At 34.9% G+C, this 14,321-nt stretch overlaps 1 protein-coding gene across 3 annotated transcripts in view; it reads left to right on the top strand.

Moving 5' to 3' along the window:
* Positions 1 to 14,321, top strand: part of NAA15 (N-alpha-acetyltransferase 15, NatA auxiliary subunit) — an 86,344-nt gene that overhangs the window by 37,390 nt on the left and 34,633 nt on the right. For all 3 annotated transcript variants that reach the window (XR_005789768.1, XM_040473677.1, XM_040473669.1), the window contains exons 3-10: positions 53 to 157; positions 3,492 to 3,649; positions 4,459 to 4,593; positions 6,047 to 6,200; positions 9,513 to 9,632; positions 11,234 to 11,329; positions 11,476 to 11,582; positions 13,417 to 13,489. Coding sequence is in view for 2 of the 3 variants with exons in the window: in XM_040473677.1 (XP_040329611.1) it covers positions 53 to 157; positions 3,492 to 3,649; positions 4,459 to 4,593; positions 6,047 to 6,200; positions 9,513 to 9,632; positions 11,234 to 11,329; positions 11,476 to 11,582; positions 13,417 to 13,489 (948 nt within the window). In the remaining variant the exon portion in view is untranslated. The remainder of the gene's footprint in view (positions 1 to 52; positions 158 to 3,491; positions 3,650 to 4,458; positions 4,594 to 6,046; positions 6,201 to 9,512; positions 9,633 to 11,233; positions 11,330 to 11,475; positions 11,583 to 13,416; positions 13,490 to 14,321) is intronic.

Below are 14,321 nucleotides of genomic sequence, written 5' to 3'. Positions count from 1 at the left end.
TTCCTTCCTTCCTTCCTTCCTTCCTTCCTTCCTTCCTTCCTTCCTTCAATAGAAACCCTGGCTATGAAAGGATTAACATTGAACTGTTTGGGGAAAAAAGAAGAAGCTTATGAATTGGTTCGTAGAGGTTTGAGAAATGACTTGAGGAGTCATGTGTGTATCCTTTTTGAGATATGCTTAAGAATTGGATTGGGGTATCATGAGTTAAGATAGCAATTTGGGAATCAGACATTTTAGATTCCTCTCACTGTATAACTACGGAGGAGATGATTTCTTTCTCACATTGAATAACCACAGTTGTCTTCATGGAACATTTTTATGTACCTACCTTTTTTCTAACATTAGTTCTGTTCAGGTAGATTGGACTTGCCTTTTAAAATACTATAGTGCCCCCCACCCCCGCCATGGTCATTTTTCCTTTCTGCAGTTTCAGTTACCCGACGTCAGCTGTGGTCTGGAAGCACACTATCGTTCTGATGCACTATCAGGTCAGTAGTGGCATCACAATGCCTGCGTCATTCACCTCACTTCATCTCATGTAGGCATTTTACCATCTTACATCACAAGAAAAAGGGTAAGTATGGTACAGTAAAATATTTGCAAGAGAGACCACACTCACATAACTTTTATTATGGTATATTGTTTTAGCTCTGTTCTATTTTGTTATTAGTTACTGTTGTTTATCTCTTACCATGCCTAATTTGTAAATTAAGCTTTATTGTAGGTATTTGTGTATAGGCAAAAACATAGTATAGATAGGTTTCAGTACTATCTGTTGTTTTAGGCATTTACTGGGGTTCTTAAAACATATCCCCCACAGATAAGGGGAGACTTTTTATGAAAGCTCTTCCCATACCTACAAATAAAGAAGTACCCTGCAGATTTCATCATCATTATAAATTTAGAGAAAATAGAGGCACTGTAGTATACTGATTAATAGCACAGGCTTTGGAGTATGCTTCTCTTGGATTTGAATTTCACCTCAGTTTCTTTCTGTGATCTTAGGGCTTAGTTTTCTCTTGTGTAAAATGAGGATAACCATACCTACCTCATTGTGGTGTTGTAAAGATTTCATGATGAGATATATTCTATGTTTAACATAGTCCCTGATAATGCTAAGATACTATACCAGATAAATTTAAGAGAAGTGTGAAGTCAGGAGCAAGTACAAATGTCTGAGAGAAGATAGAGAAAAAACTGTGGGTTGCTCTTTTTTAAAATAGTTTTTTAATAGATATTTCTTTATCTCTTTATAAGCTGACATAATTTTAAGTGCTGAGACACTTAACAAAATCTCAAGTGTTACTAGGCCTCTGGCATACTACAGATGAAGAAAAGATAGAGGTTTTGCTCAAGGAATTTATAGTCCAGTGAAGAAAGGAACTTATTAGCAGCATATACAGAAACATGTTCGAGTTTTACATAAAGCATTACAGCTTGTTCAAAAATTATCAGTAATTGAGTAAAGCAGGAGTAAGCAGAAACTCAAAGGGTAATCAAAGGATTAGTTAATAACTGTCATAGATCTCTTTTCATCATTTTTAATGATTACATAGTGTTCTTTTTTTTTTTTTAATTTTTTTTTTAATGTTTATTTATTTTTGAGACAGAGAGAGACAGAGCATGAACGGGGGAGGGTCAGAGAGAGGGAGACACAGAATCTGAAACAGGCTCCAGGCTCTGAGCTGTCAGCACAGAGCCCGACACAGGGCTCAAACTCACGGAACCGCGAGATCGTGACCTGAGCCGAAGTCGGCCGCTCAACCGACTGAGCCACCCAGGCGCCCCTACATAGTGTTCTGTATGTATTTACTTATGATTTATTTGTGTTCCTCTTTTTTTTTTTTTTTAAGTTTATTTATTTTGAGAGAAAGCAAGCAAAGGAGGGGCAGAGAGCAAGGGAGAGAGAGAGAATCCCAAGCAGGCTCCATCGACCTAGGCCTTGATCTCACTACCTACCATGAGATCACTACCTGAGCCAGTATCAGGAGTTGGACGCTTAACCAACTGAGCCACCCAGGTGCCCCTTATTTGTGTTCCCCTTGACAGCCATACGTTTCTTTAAATTTTTAATAACGTTAAGCTCCTTAGGTATAAATTTTTAGGGGGTGAGGTTTAGAGGCAGTTAAGAGATTGCTATAATGCTTAAGAGAGGTGATCAAGTCCTGAAATAATAGGTAATGGGGCCAGATTATGAAGGGGTGTGTCTTAGGCTTTTAAAAACATGTTCCAACCAACTGAGAAGATTGTGTTAAGCTTTACTTTGTCATTTATATTATGAAAGCAAGGATTTTGCAAATAAAATTAATGATATTAAATATGTATTTTCAGTTACTTGTGCCATCCTAGACATTATGTATTTTACTGACTCTGTTGAGGATCCCTGGCATTAAAGTTGTTCGATTGAAAATTTTGAATTTCATTTGGGAAGGAAACATTACAAGTTTCTGGAAAGGGAAGTGAATTCTTCTCTTTGGATTATATGGCTTTTAGAAAGGTTACTCCGATAGAGAATAAAAACAGAGAGACTGAAGGTAGGATGGGTGACTGCAGTAATCAAAATCTAAAGTGAAAAAGACCTGTATGAGGGGAATGGAATTATTTATGTATTTTCCCCCTTTTATGGCATTTTTTTACAACCTATTGTAACTCCGTTTACTTATCTGTGCCCTTATTAGACTTTAAATTTTTAAAATTTATTCTTTTTTTTTTTTTAATGTTTATTTATTTTGAGAGAGAGCAAGTGGGGAAGGGGCAGAGAGCGAAGTGGATGGAAGCTCTGAAGCAGGTTCTGCACTGTTTGCGCACAGAGGCTGATGCAGGGCTCAAACCCACAAACTGTGAGATAGTGACCCGAGCCGAAATCAAGAGTCAGATGCTTAACTGACTGAATCACCCAGGCGCCCCTAGACTTTACATGTTTTGAATGCAGGGGACAGTCTATTTTGGTCACCCACACCCTACTTATTAAGATATTTTAATAATTACTTGCTAAATGAATTTTAACTTATATGTGGCTTTTATCTTCTATGTGTTGACTTTTAGGAACTTTGTACTCCACTAAGCATTCTATACTAAGGATCTTGTTAGCTAAAGAAAATATACATGATGTAAAATAATTATGTGTATACCCATTTCCTCTTTTTTCTTTTAAAAATAAAGATAATCCCTAGCGTATATTGAGCGTTTATTTTGTACCAGTCTTTTCCATTTAGTTGCAAAACTATGCTGTATAGACTTTCTATTTACATTTTATAATTGAAGAAACATAACGAGACTAAATAACTTGTTCAAGATCACAGCCAATGTTTTCTCTGGCTCAAAAAGCTATGTTGTTTTCCATTCTATTAAACTACTATCTTTATATTCTCTCCTGTTTTTAAAGCTTGTAATTTTATAAATAGCCATAGTTTTCTGAGTTTCTTGAGGAATATTATTGGAGTAATATTACTTCTTGACTTGTGGGATGTATCCTTAACTAAATCCTTTAGGTTGGCATGTTTATGGCCTTCTCCAGAGGTCAGACAAGAAATATGATGAAGCTATTAAGTGTTACAGAAATGCATTAAAATGGGATAAAGACAATCTTCAAATCTTAAGGGACCTTTCTTTACTACAGATTCAAATGAGAGATCTTGAGGGTTACAGGGTAAGTAAAGTAGGAATTTTTTTTTCTTTTAAAGGGAAAGTGGTGTTAAAATAATTAAAACTTTTGAGTACTTCCTGAAAACAAAATTTTCTGTTCTTAAACAATTTAATTGAGTCGTACCCATCTCCTCCCAGTAGTGATTGTGTATATGTTCTGATTGGACTAATCAGATTTTTACAATAAATTATTTTACTCTGAGGCAGAGTTGGATTACTGTGTAGAATGGAGTTAATTCAGTGAAAATTAACGTTGATGTTCCTCAAGTGGGCAATGCCTTTGTCTCCTATTAACATGTAACTACAACCTTTAGTTCTCACATTTGTCTGGAAAGTGTATTTATTTGTTTCTTCTACCTCCATTGAGAGGAGTATTCTGTCTTTGTACCTATATTTTAACCCTTAAATCAGTCTATTAATTCAGATCTGTTTGGTCTTTGTAGTACCTGCTCAGTTGTTTTCTGTGGATCTCAGTAGGTGGGGCCTGTAGTTTTTAAAAAGTTTTTCTTTTGTACTAGCTTTTCCATTCTGTCCCTTTCTTTTAAAGTAATTCAGGAAATAATAAAACATATCTGGTCTTGACTTTTAAAAGTTACAAGATTGTCTTGGAGGCTTCATTGTACCGCTTACCAAATACTTTTTTACAGCTATAAAGCTACACAATATGAATGTCTAAAGCTATTTTCCATGATTATTTCCACTATTGTGTTGCAAATCGCTCTGCATTGTCGGGTAAATTAATATGACCTTTTAAGAAGAATTCGTTTTCAGTGTAAACTTAAGAAAAAGTGGTGTTTCTTTTCCCCCTTAAAGGAAACGAGATATCAGTTACTTCAGCTGCGTCCTGCACAGAGAGCATCATGGATTGGTTATGCTATTGCTTACCATTTATTAGAAGATTATGAAATGGCAGCAAAGATTTTAGAAGAATTTAGGAAAACTCAACAGGTAACAACCAGAAGCCAGACCTAGTAAACTGGGTCTGATTCTAATTATAAAAAGAAGTGTACCTAGACTTGCTGACTTTTTATTTTGAAATAGTTTCAAAGTTACAGAAAAGTTACAACAATAGTACAAAGAACTCCATATGGGAGTTCACTCACATTATCTGATTGTTAATATTTGACACGTTTACAATCTCCATATTTACTTAACTATTTAAATTTTTTTCCTGAAACATTTGAGAGTAATGCAGACACCATGATCTTTACTCATAAATCCGTCACTGTGATATTTCCTAAGAATAAGTCTGTAGTTACCAACTGTATACATACTACTATATAGATTTCCAAAAACTTAGGAAATTTAACATAGACCATTATTATCTAATCCACAGCCCATATTCAAAATATATTAATTGTCCTTTTTAGATCCTAAGATTTTCTCTCCCCGTTACTCGAATCACTTAGTTGTCATTTCTCTTTAGTCTGATTTAATCTGGAAGTTTTGAAGACTTTCTTTGTATTTCATGACCTTGATATTTTTGAAGAAGTAGAGCAGGTGCTTTTGTAGAATGTCTATCAACTTGGATTTGTTTGATGTTTCCTCATTATAGTTTATATTTAAGCATTTTTGGCAGGAAACCACAGAAGTGATGTTTAGCCCTTCTCAGTTCATCACATTGAGAGGCGCATAATGTCTATTTGTTCCATTTATTTATTTATTTTTAATGTTTGTTTATTTTTTTAATGTTTATTTATTTTTGAAAGAGAGAGAGACAGAATGTGAGTGGGGGCAGAGGGGCAGAGAGAGAGGGAGACACAGAATCCAAAGCAGGCTCCACGTTCTAAGCTGTCAGCACAGAGCTCAACACGGGGCTTGAACCCACAAACCGCGAGATCATGACCTGAGCCAAAGTCGGATGCCTAACCGCCAGAGCCACCCAGGCCCCCCTGTTTGTTCCATTTAATTACTTCGTTAAGATGGTGTCTGCCACCTATAAAAAATTATTTTTTTTCCTCTTTGTATTTAGTAAACAGTTTGGGATTTTATAAATAGCCTGTTCCTCATCAAACTTTCACCAGTAGTTATAACATTCTTTGATTCTTGCCTGAATCAACTGTTTTATGATAGTTGCAAAGTGGTGATTCTCTTATTTTTTCTAGATTTATTAAATATTTGACATTGTACCGTTAAGTAAGAGCCTTCCTGTCTCCCCTGTTTTTGTTTTTGGTTTTTATTATACATAAGGACTTAGGGATTCTTTATTCAGTGGGTTGTAAGTTAATATTTCATTATTTACTTAGTTGCTCTCTAGACAGATACTTAGTGATTTTTAAAAAATGAATTTTAGCAATCAGATATTATCCTTTGACTTCTTACATGTATTTTGAGTGTATAAACAGTTTTCTAATATGCAAACAAAATTCTTACTGTTAGTATTGCTTATATCCATATATAGACATCCCCTGATAAAGTGGATTATGAATATAGTGAACTCCTTTTATATCAGAACCAAGTTCTTCGGGAAGCAGGTCTATATAGAGAAGCCCTGGAACATCTTTGTACCTATGAAAAGCAGATTTGTGATAAACTTGCTGTAGAAGAAACCAAAGGTATTTTTTTTTTTTTAAAGAATACACTTATTCTAGTATTTAATTACAACAAAGAGCAAGGCTAAAAATCTAGTTGCTGCTGATAATTGCATATAATTCAACTTTTTGATAGAAAATCTATGTCTTACTCAGAACTTTGAGTAATTTGTCATGTGGGAAAATACACATTTAAACAGTAGATATTATTGATATTGGAAAAAATAATTGTGAAAAACAATGATTACATGAAATGGCTCAATATTTTTCTTTAAATAAAATGTTTTTTACTTGAAAATATTAATAGGTCTTGCTCAAAACACAGGTAATTGCTTAATTTTGTAAGACAGAGGAATAAGTTTCTTAGGAACAGCTTATTAGCAAAACTGAATGTGTTATTGACTGTAATATTTATTGGCAAGTCAGTCTTTACTAAAGTACATATGGGGCAGTCATGGAGTCTTCATGGTTTATCTGAATGTCTTTCTGGACATAGAGTATGAATTGAAACCAGAGGTTTGACTTTATGTGTGTGGATTGTGATTGGAGGGAGCATCCCCAAGTAAAGATCTCCAACGCTGCCTTTTATTAGAGGACTGAGCAAAAGGAGTCTCAGAGTTTTAAAAGTTGAGGAAGATTATGGAAAATGAAAGAATAACAAGTAACTGAAAATAGAAGTACTTTTCTAAGAATTACCATCTGAAATGTCACTTTGCCCTTGATGTGTGCTGTTTTCACATTCCTTTGGCTCCTTTTGAAGTTGAACACTAAAAAAGTGATACTGTTGTGTATAGTAGATATAACCATTATTTGCCAGATGAACTTTCAACAGAGGATAATGCTATTGGCAAGAAAAAATGGAAGTCTAAGGTTGCTGGAGCTCATTTGTGAACTACAGATCCAGGACAGCCATCTTTCATTTGAGTTGATCATCCCTTAGCCATCTATTAGTTATAAAAAGAGGGGATTTCTGATTTCTGGAAAGATCACAAGATTGGAAAAAACTAGTTTGGGTTCCTTTGTTGGCTTCTAACTAGCTATATGACCAAGTAAGTGCAAGGCTTGGCCCTTTGTTTCATCATTGAAATACAGGATAGTTTTCAAAATACTCAAGTACATTATTTAATTTTGATCCTTTTGATAACTGTAGTAGTGGGAAAGAATGACTGACAGATCAAGTTAGATGAGGACTCGGAATTGATCAATGGATTTTAGAAATTTGGAAGTCATTGGTGATCTTAACAAAAGCACTCTCTGAACATTTGGAAGGAGAGTGGTAAAACCCCACACAAATCAAGTAGAATTAAATGACATTGGAAGTCAAGAAATTAAAGATAGCATGCATTGATGACTCATAAAAGGAGTTTTGTTTTCTAGGGAAACAAAAGTGGGGTGGTGCTAGATGAAATGGAATACAGGATCAAAGGAAGTTTTTGTTTGTTTGTTTGTTTTTATAGCATGTGCTTGTGCTCACTGGAGAATAATCCAGTAGAGGCAGAATATTTGATACAGCAGAGAGGAGCGATCTAGTGGGTAAACTGAAGGATTAGCTTTAGATAACAACATAAATAGTTCACAGTAACAAGAAAAGACAGTATATAGGGAAGTAGGTATACAGATGTAGTGGACATTTGGGAGTTCTCCTCTAATTGTTTCCATTTTCCTAAGTGAAATAGGAAACAGCCATTATTTCATTCCAGGAAAGTATGTATTGAATACTTACAGTGAGTCAAATGTTGGGGACAGGGTATATAAAGAGAATAGAAAGGAACCGAGAGTAGAACATTAATTTTTGGAAATTCCAGTAACAAAAACATTGTGTTAGTGGTCTGGATAATTTGGGAACTTCCTGCATTGGATGAGTGGGCATAGTTATGCAGAAAGTCTCCTTGTTAATTCTTACACCACCAGTTCCTGTGCAAAGAAAAAGTGGGAGAAAATTAAGGAAAGGAAATGTTGGATGGGTATTGTGTAGGGAAGAAAAATTGCAGGATTTTTTTTTTGTTGTTGTTCTTAGTGAAATAGGTTTTTGGTTAGTGTAGAGCAGTTGTCAACCTTGGCACTATAGCGAGACCGACATCCTGTATGTTGCAGAAAGTTTAGCAGCATCCCTAGCTTCTACTTACCAGAATACCAGTAGCACCACTTATTGTGGTAACCAAAAAATATCTACAGATATTACCAAATGTCTTCTGGGTGGCAAAAGTGCCCTTGGCTGAGAGCCACTGATACAGATGTAAAGAATATGGGCTCTTTTAGCCAAATTACTGGGATTCAAATCCTGATTCCAACAATTAACTATCTGAAAGACCATAAGCAAATTTACTTCTTTCTGCTTTAAAATAGTGAAAATAATACTAACCTATTTCATAGAGTTTTGAGAATTGAATTATCCAATTCATGTGAAACATTTAAGTCACTGGCACACAGTGAACACTGAGTAAGTGTTCATTTTTATTGTCTGATGAGAGCAGAGAATGCAAGGGTGAAGTTGTGATTTGAAAATAATAACCTTTGGTGGATGGAAGCCCATTAATGATAAGAATTTCAGGGTTCATAGATTTCTAGTGAAACCAGTGCTGTGTCCCTTCATCTAATGACCTGCTTCCTTTTGTGAGAAGGTGTGCAGCAAACAAACATTTGGGATGATCCAGGACTTAATTGGTAAATAAGGGAGCCTTAGTTTTGAGACTGATTTTGATACTTGGGGCTGCTAGTGTCATTTAGGGATGAGATTGCTATGCAGCCCAGAGAAAACAAGCAATGAGTCTATGAGTCATTGAAAGGTCTAAAGAAAAAGGAATGGCTTTTCTTTAAGATTGAAGGCTAGGATTAGTGAGGCAAGACTAAACCCGACAAGACTGTTCAGCTTAGAGCAGGATAGGTACCCTGTCTGGTAGTTGGAGGAGATGAAAAAAAAGCGGGTTTTGAATGTGGCCATGACTGGGCTGATAGAGCAGAATCCTTTTATAATTGATTAGGGGGCATAAGGTTAGAGTTTTGGATTGAACTAATGGGTTCAGATGTTGAAATTGTATAATGTCAGGAATAATTAAGTAGTAGATGGTGTCTTGGTGATTGTGTTCAGTGAATTTGGGGAAGTAGCTTGGAGTTAGACGAATACCTGAATAAATTGAGGATGTGGACAGGATGGCATTTCTAAATATGAACTTCAGAAAAAGAGACAAAATAACATGGTAGTCTTGTTGAAGGAAGTTGGAAACTTAGGACACCAAATCCATTTCCCAACATTGAGGAGGTTTTAAGAGAAAGTTTAAGGGAAGATTAAAGTTATAATCCGAAGACATTTAGTTAATTTAATTTGTTTTTCATCAGGGGAACTTCTGTTGCAGTTAGGTCGTTTGGAAGATGCAGCCGATGTTTATAGAGGATTACAGGAGAGAAATCCTGAAAACTGGGCCTATTACAAGGGCCTGGAAAAGGCACTCAAACCAGGTACTATTGTTCAAAAAAGCTTCCTTTTCTTTTTCTTTAAAAATAATTTTTTTTGTGACATTTATTTATTTTTGAGGGAGAGAGAGCACAAGCAGGGAAAGAGCAGAGAGAGAGAGGGAGACAGAGAATCCGAAGCAGCCTCCACACTGTCAGCACAAAGCTCAACATGGGACTGGAACCCATGAAGCGTGAGATCATGACCTGAGCCAAAGTCACTCAACCGACTAAGCCACTCAGGCGCCCCTAAAACTTCCTTTTTGTTTTAATTGCTTCCTTTGTTGATAAATATTAACTCATTGAAAACCATAACTAGAAAAATAGTGGTTATGAATTGATTCAGAATTTAAATACAAAATTGCAGTTGCAGACTTTGACTTAATATGGCAGACTGAGCATTTTCTGAAACCTCTCTTCTACAGATTTATAGAAGTAGTTGAGAAAAATTCAGAAACAACTTAAAAATTCATAAATGGCATGGCAGCATCAAGAAATTGAAAGGGAAATTTCTACTGACAGAAACATCTCCTTACTTAGAGATGTCACCCTAAAGGGAAGAAGCATGCATAACTTCTGTGGTCACAGCACCATGGCCTCCCAAGGGCACATGAATGTAGCCATGCTGAAAGAGCGGCACTGTTTCCTGTGTGGGAAGAGGGACTAAATTTCCATCATTAAAAAAATGAACTTGGATCCAGAGACTCTCCCCACAACACTCCCATCAGCCTCTCCCGAATGGGACCCACTTGTGACGATAAGCCTAGAAACATGTCCCCTACAAATGGGTCTTTAGCCAAGATAATCTGATTTGAGGCCGTTTCCCTTAAGACCGGTAGTGAGTCATTACTGATACATTGATATATGCAAGGAACCTTATAACAAAGAATATTGTACTACTCTGGAAAACCATCACAGGAATGGTTATCATTCGTGCCAGCAAAAGGTAGTAATGGAAGAATCTAAGATGAAAAGAGGGAATTGACATAAAAAATCTTAGTAGATTGAATGGAAGAGAGGCCACAGCTGAGGAGAAATTAGTGAACTGGAAGATTTGAACAGAGGAGAGCTCTCAGAATGAAAGAAATATAGAGGGGCTCCTGGCTGACTGTCGGTGGAGCATCTGACTCTTCATCTCAGGGTTGTGAGTTCAAGCCCCGCTTTGGGCATGGAGCCTACTTAAAAAAAGAAAGAAAAACCTTAAAAACAAAAAAAGAAATATGGAGAAATGGAAGATTAGGGGATAGACCCAAAGTTCCAAAATAAAGGAGAACCTGAAGAGAATAGTGGAGAAGCCATGGAAACACAATAATCAAGCCTTTCTCAGAACCAAAGTAAAGAAGTCCTCAGATTTTGAAAGGTACCTAAAGCAGAACAGGATAAAGAAAACTATATTTTAGATGATTATAGGGATTTAAAATATGAAAATAGTAGAAATATTCTAAAATTATTTTCGGTATATTTAGGTGGTTAGATTATAAATAATTTTCTTTTCACCTTCAAATTTTCTGCTTAGTAAGAATTTATACTTTGAGAAATTTATAATTTACTAGAAAAAATATAACCAGTTAAAATCTTCTATAAAAATAATTTTTTTTAATTTGCAGCTAATATGTTAGAACGACTAAAAATTTATGAGGAGGCCTGGACTAAATACCCCAGGGGACTGGTGCCAAGAAGACTGCCATTAAACTTTTTATCTGGTGAGAATAATTGCAAAGGAATGAAAACGATGTTAGGAATTACAATTTCTTTGGTTTTAGATACATGAGTATGCATATTAAAATTAAAGTATGCATTTTAGAGTTGTCTGGGTAAATGCAAGTCAACAGAATTTTTTTCTTTCAAGGTGAGAAGTTTAAAGAATGTTTGGATAAATTTCTAAGGATGAATTTCAGCAAGGGTTGTCCACCAGTCTTCAATACTTTGAGGTCATTATACAAAGATAAAGAGAAGGTAAAGCAAAATACCATTTTCTTTTCACTATCATTTCTTTGCTCAGTATTTGGAATAGTTGATTCTTGATTATCTGTGGACAATAGTCCACATTTTGTTAATCTGGTGTCTGTTTTCCTATCCAGTTTAAATGCTGCTGTGCCTCTTACTTTTCATACTTAGTCAAGTGATTTACTGTTTGCTTATTTTGACTTTTATTTCTGCTATATACTTTGAGTCAGCATAAGTATGAAAAGTTGGTAAGGTAGTGATTTCTTCAGTATTTTCTGTAATCCCTCTTCACGGTAAAAGTCAGAAATGGTTTTTTAAACTAAGGTTTAGCTTCGTAGTCTTTCTCCTTTTTTATTTGGTAGAAAAATCTGTCAGGAGAGTTTGCTGTCCCAGTACGTTAACTTACTTTTTTAGCTATGTATAATAATATTCAAATTGCTTGTTAAGAGGATGTTTTAATCTTCATTTAGATTATATTGCTTGCAAGTACAGTGGCATCAAGACATGTTGGTTGCATAAAAAGAAATCAGTTACAGTTGAAGAATCAGAAAGATGGGACAAATTAAACATGCTAAACACTTTAATTTTTTTTTTTTTTTAAACACTTTAATCTTAAAGCATGGAAGGTGCCCGTATTTTCCAGTCTTTTATTGAGAGGCCCAAGGTATGGGCTTTTTTGATGACTTTCACTTTTTTAAAAAAATGGCATAAATCACATTAATAACATGTGGTCTGTTGTCTTCAGTTTCATTAGAGTGAAAACTTGTTGCTTGTGAAGCAGTCTTAATTGTAGAAGCCTGTATATTTTGATGATTTTCCCCATTATGGTTGTGTCATTTAAACCTTTTAAATTGGTTAAAAGTATCTAATTTATCCTTGAATCTTTCCATTCAGCTTGAAACAGTTTTTTTTTTTGTTCTTGTTTCTTAAATTTACATAATATTGAATTAAATTCTGTAATGATAATAAATGCAACTGATTCAAACAGGTTTGGGAGAACAGAACTCTTAGCATATAGCTCACCTTGTGGGAGCAGAAGAACATAGGCACACCAGAATAACCTAGCTGTGACCATTCAGTCCTCAAAATTTTCTGAGGTAATGGAGAGAGCTGGTGTTAATCTGTTGAGTCGGTTAAATTGAGGTCACTTAGGACAGCTTCTGTAGTAACAGAAATCCATTATAGATGGATTAAGCAAAGGAGAGAATGAATAAATTAAAAGTATTCACAGATCTGTTACAAAGCCAGGAGCAAGTGGTATAGTCATGACTCAGGAGAAACCGGACCTGGACAGCCACTCATTCTCCTGGATTTCAGAATCTCACCTATTGTTCCATGTTTCACTTTTATTGATACTTTCCCTTAGATTATAAAATTGAGAGTTGATGCTATCATAAACTTATGGAATTTCTCTTTTCATGTAGTTTTTAATTCTTGATTCCTGAAGGGCAAATGTTAATTTTGAGTGTTACTTATGTGAATTGAGATAAAAATGAACCAAGATAAGTCATCTACAATATTACCTCTTTTTGTCCAACCTTTTCTTGATTTCTAACTCAGCTTGATGCATTATTTTCTAGCAGGGAAAGGAGTTGCCATTAAGTTTTTAGAAAGTTACATCTTAATACCTTCAAAAAAATAACACCTTCAAAAATGTACAGTTTACTTGCTTTTAAATTTTTATCCAAAAGTTAAGAGATTTGTAAAAGGGTGTGTACATAGGTGTGTGTGCATAATTTGGAATGTTGATTTAGCCCTTTAATAGTAAATAACATGTTTTGTACAAGAATAGTAACTGTACTTAGGTATTTTTTTAAAGTGTGCTTGTGTGTTTGTACTCTAGGTGGCGATCATAGAAGAATTAGTAGTAGGTTATGAAACCTCTTTAAAAAGCTGCCGGTTATTTAACCCTAATGGTAAGTGCTCAGCTTTTATATTTTACAAACATCTTAAAAATTTTAAGGTATTGTGAAATTCTTAATCAGAAGGTCAGTATTCATAATTTAGACAGTAAGCTTAATATTTTAAACTTTTTCCTTTTTAAGATAGAGATGCATTAATTTGCACATTATGTGAAAATATTTGGTTAATTATCTTACTGAAAAAAATGTAAAATTTCAAACTTCTACAAAACTAGTCCTGGTCATATAATGATCCTCCATCATTTATTAGCCATCCTGTTTCAATAACTTTTAACTCCTGGGAAAACATATTTCATCTATATTCTTCACCTACTTCCCTCTCTGTATTCCCATATTATTCTGAAGCAAATCCTGAACATCACATCATTTTATGGATGAATATTTCAGCATTCTAATGATCATAACCATAATATCGTCACCACACTTGAACATTAATACTTTTTTAATACCAAAAAAGTCCATGCTTACATTTCTAGTTATCTTAGAAATTTTTTTTTTCCTTTTTGGTTTTGGAGTTTGTTTGAATGAGGATCCATATGAAATCTATACTTCAAGTTTGATGTTTTCTCAAGTTTTTCTACAGTCCATATTTTGCTGACTGAACTCCCATGGTGTTACTTAACATGTTATTCCTCTGTCCTCTGAATTTGTTGTAAATTGGTAGTTGGATGTAGAGCTGTACTGTCTAGTATGATAGTTCTTGACTATTAAAATTTTTTTAATTCGGTAACATTAAAAATTCAGTTCCTAAGTTGCAGTAGCCACATTTCAGGTGCTGCTCAGTACCATGTAAAACCAGTGCCTACTACCATATTGCCCAGGGAAA

This window comes from Herpailurus yagouaroundi, unplaced genomic scaffold, assembly GCF_014898765.1.
Source record: "Herpailurus yagouaroundi ecotype Mexico unplaced genomic scaffold, PumYag 28, whole genome shotgun sequence".
In the NCBI taxonomy this organism is placed as follows: Eukaryota; Metazoa; Chordata; class Mammalia; order Carnivora; family Felidae; genus Herpailurus; species Herpailurus yagouaroundi.
This window is presented reverse-complemented; position numbering and strand designations above follow the sequence as displayed.